Here is a 2,360-nt window from a genome sequence, read left to right as displayed (position 1 = left end):
GTGGCTCACTGCAACCTCTACCTCCTGGGTTCAAGGGATTCTATCACTTCAGACTCCCAAGTAGCTGGGATTGCAAGCATACACCACCAAGCCCAGATAACTTTTTTTGCATTTAGTAGAGATGGGGGCTTCACTAGGCTGGTCTGGCTAGTCTCAAACTCCCTACCTTAGGCGATCCACCCGCCTCAGCCTCCCAAAGTGCTTGAATTACAGGCATTAGCCACCGCGTCCAACCCCTTCTTTATATTTTAATTTAAACTCTTAACTAAATGGCAGGAAAGCAGCATTTTGATAATGCTATGCATATTGCCCAGAACATGGATGAAATTTTAATAAATGTGAAATAAAGCATAAAGAAAACCATTACTTCCAGACAGAAATTTGTTTATTAACTAGGAGCTAGGACATTTTCCAAAGTCAGAATGCAATAAATTGGCAAGGCAGGATGATAGGAGGATTCTGAACATAGATTAACAATAATTGTAAAGAGTCTCTAACAGTATTTGTTCTTTCAACAAATAATGTTCATGCTTTAGCTAATTCTAAGGCTTTTTCTCAGGCATGGAGAACAAAATCTGAGTAGCAATGAATCCTGTTTTATGGCTTCTTTGGAAGAGATGATTTGCCAAAGTCTTCTATTTATGAGCTCCAGTCGCCATTGCTATTTGCCTGTTCTTACAATCAGTCAGTAGGGAACGGATAAAATATTTCAACATATTATGCTCAAGATAATGTTATCACTCGCCTTATTAGTAAGGTGCTGGTTAGGTAATTGACAAAAATATTATTGAAAACAAAACCATCTGAATGATCTTGCATGCTGGAATCCGCAGTCAAACCATGGAGGCCCCATTTCATCAGGAAAGGTAGGTGATATCACACTGTCAGACACGTGACAGTGACAGCCAAAGTAAGAAAGCTGGTGATGCTTGTATTTCAAATGGAATCTCTTTGGTAAGTCCATTGTAATAGATCTCAGAAATAATGATGTTACCTTCAGGATCAGCTTTTAGTACCAAGAGCAATAACAGAACAAATAGATAAAAAAGCTAGCAGGTGATACTGGCTGTAGTTAATAAGCTGGGGATTATATTTGAACTTAATGTAACAAGATTCCTAGGATGAATAAAGCGATTCAGCAGAAAATTAGACATTCTACTACTTAGTAGAATCTTCTTTACTGGGCAATTTCCACTTGCTATAAATTCTGTAAGTTGGTCAATAGCATTGCAGAGGTCTGCTACCACTGCATAAGTACCTCAGAGGAGGAAAGGTACTGGGTATACAGCTCAAAGACCTGAAACTTCTAGATAAATAGCTCAGAGGTCGGCAGCTCATAGGCCTGTAGCTTGAATAGTGATAATTTTTCGTTAAATAGCTTTGGGGTTGGCTGATGTTGGAAATATAACACAATGGTGAGGAGTACCTGGGTATGAAGCAAGGATTTGGGTAGCTTTTATACCCCAAAGTACTCAGTCTGCAGTGGTTTCGAGTTTGGAGACTCTTAGATGAGCAGTTAAGTTGTCCAAAGCAGTTGGAACCATTGCATAGGGTTTGGCAGGCTTTGGATGCACATCGAGTGGGTGTGTGGCAATCACATACATACCCCTTGGTCTGCGTGCATGGGCTGCAGCTGGGGCTGTGGCTGGTGTTGGTGGTTTCACAGACACTGCAGACTTGGCCTGATGATGGGGAGTTGCAGGGCACGGAGGAGTCTGATGGGTCACAACCAGCGATGCTGCAGGTCTTGGGCTCACAGCTGGGATGTTCGCAGCTTGGTGCTTCACAGTAGGATTCTTGGCAGTAATCCAGGAGCCAGAGATTTCCTTGGTAGCTACTAGGTAAGCAGTGTCCAAAGGTAGGGCTTACATCATTGGAGCTAAGAGCCAAAGAAGGAGTCGCTGGGATATAGCAGTGAGTTCTGTATGATGTGGTACTGCAGACCCCGGGATAGCCTAGAGTAGACATGGAGCCTGTATGCATGCTCAGTGGTCACTGTGCAGGGTGACTGTGGCCTTAGGACACTTTATATCTGTCAAAAGCTTCTCCAGACTTCCTTCTCCCTGCTTGGGGCAATAACACAGCAACATCTCATTAGTGTGTTGTTTAGCCACAGAGGCTAATGTTTTCACACATGTAAAAATAAGTTTATTCTAATTCTTCAAAGTATCCATAATCATCACTTTGACCATCACCTATCACTCATCATCTGTAGACCATAGCTTCAGCGAATAGTGATTTTCATGTTAATAGGCAAACTCTCATCTGTCAATCAGAGGTTAACAAGAGTTCATGTGTCTACGGGCTTCTGCAATGTGGTTATTTAAAGATTCACAAGGACTCAAGTAAAAAGCAAGGAA

At 42.0% G+C, this 2,360-nt stretch overlaps 1 protein-coding gene across 1 annotated transcript; it reads right to left on the bottom strand.

Moving 5' to 3' along the window:
* Nucleotides 1–367: 367 nt before the first annotated feature.
* Nucleotides 368–2,001, bottom strand: LOC116550689 (keratin-associated protein 24-1). Its single transcript, XM_032276680.1, has one exon. The coding sequence runs from the start codon at nt 1,981–1,983 to the stop codon at nt 1,219–1,221; it is 765 nt and encodes a 254-aa protein (XP_032132571.1). The 5' UTR covers nt 1,984–2,001; the 3' UTR covers nt 368–1,218.
* Between the last annotated feature and the right edge of the window lie 359 nt (nt 2,002–2,360).

The sequence above is a fragment of the Sapajus apella genome, unplaced genomic scaffold (assembly GCF_009761245.1).
Source record: "Sapajus apella isolate SASKATOON/1434 unplaced genomic scaffold, GSC_monkey_1.0 scaffold8, whole genome shotgun sequence".
Lineage (NCBI taxonomy): Eukaryota > Metazoa > Chordata > Mammalia > Primates > Cebidae > Sapajus > Sapajus apella.
Note: the sequence above shows the minus strand (reverse complement) of the source record. Positions and strands in the feature narration are given on the sequence as shown.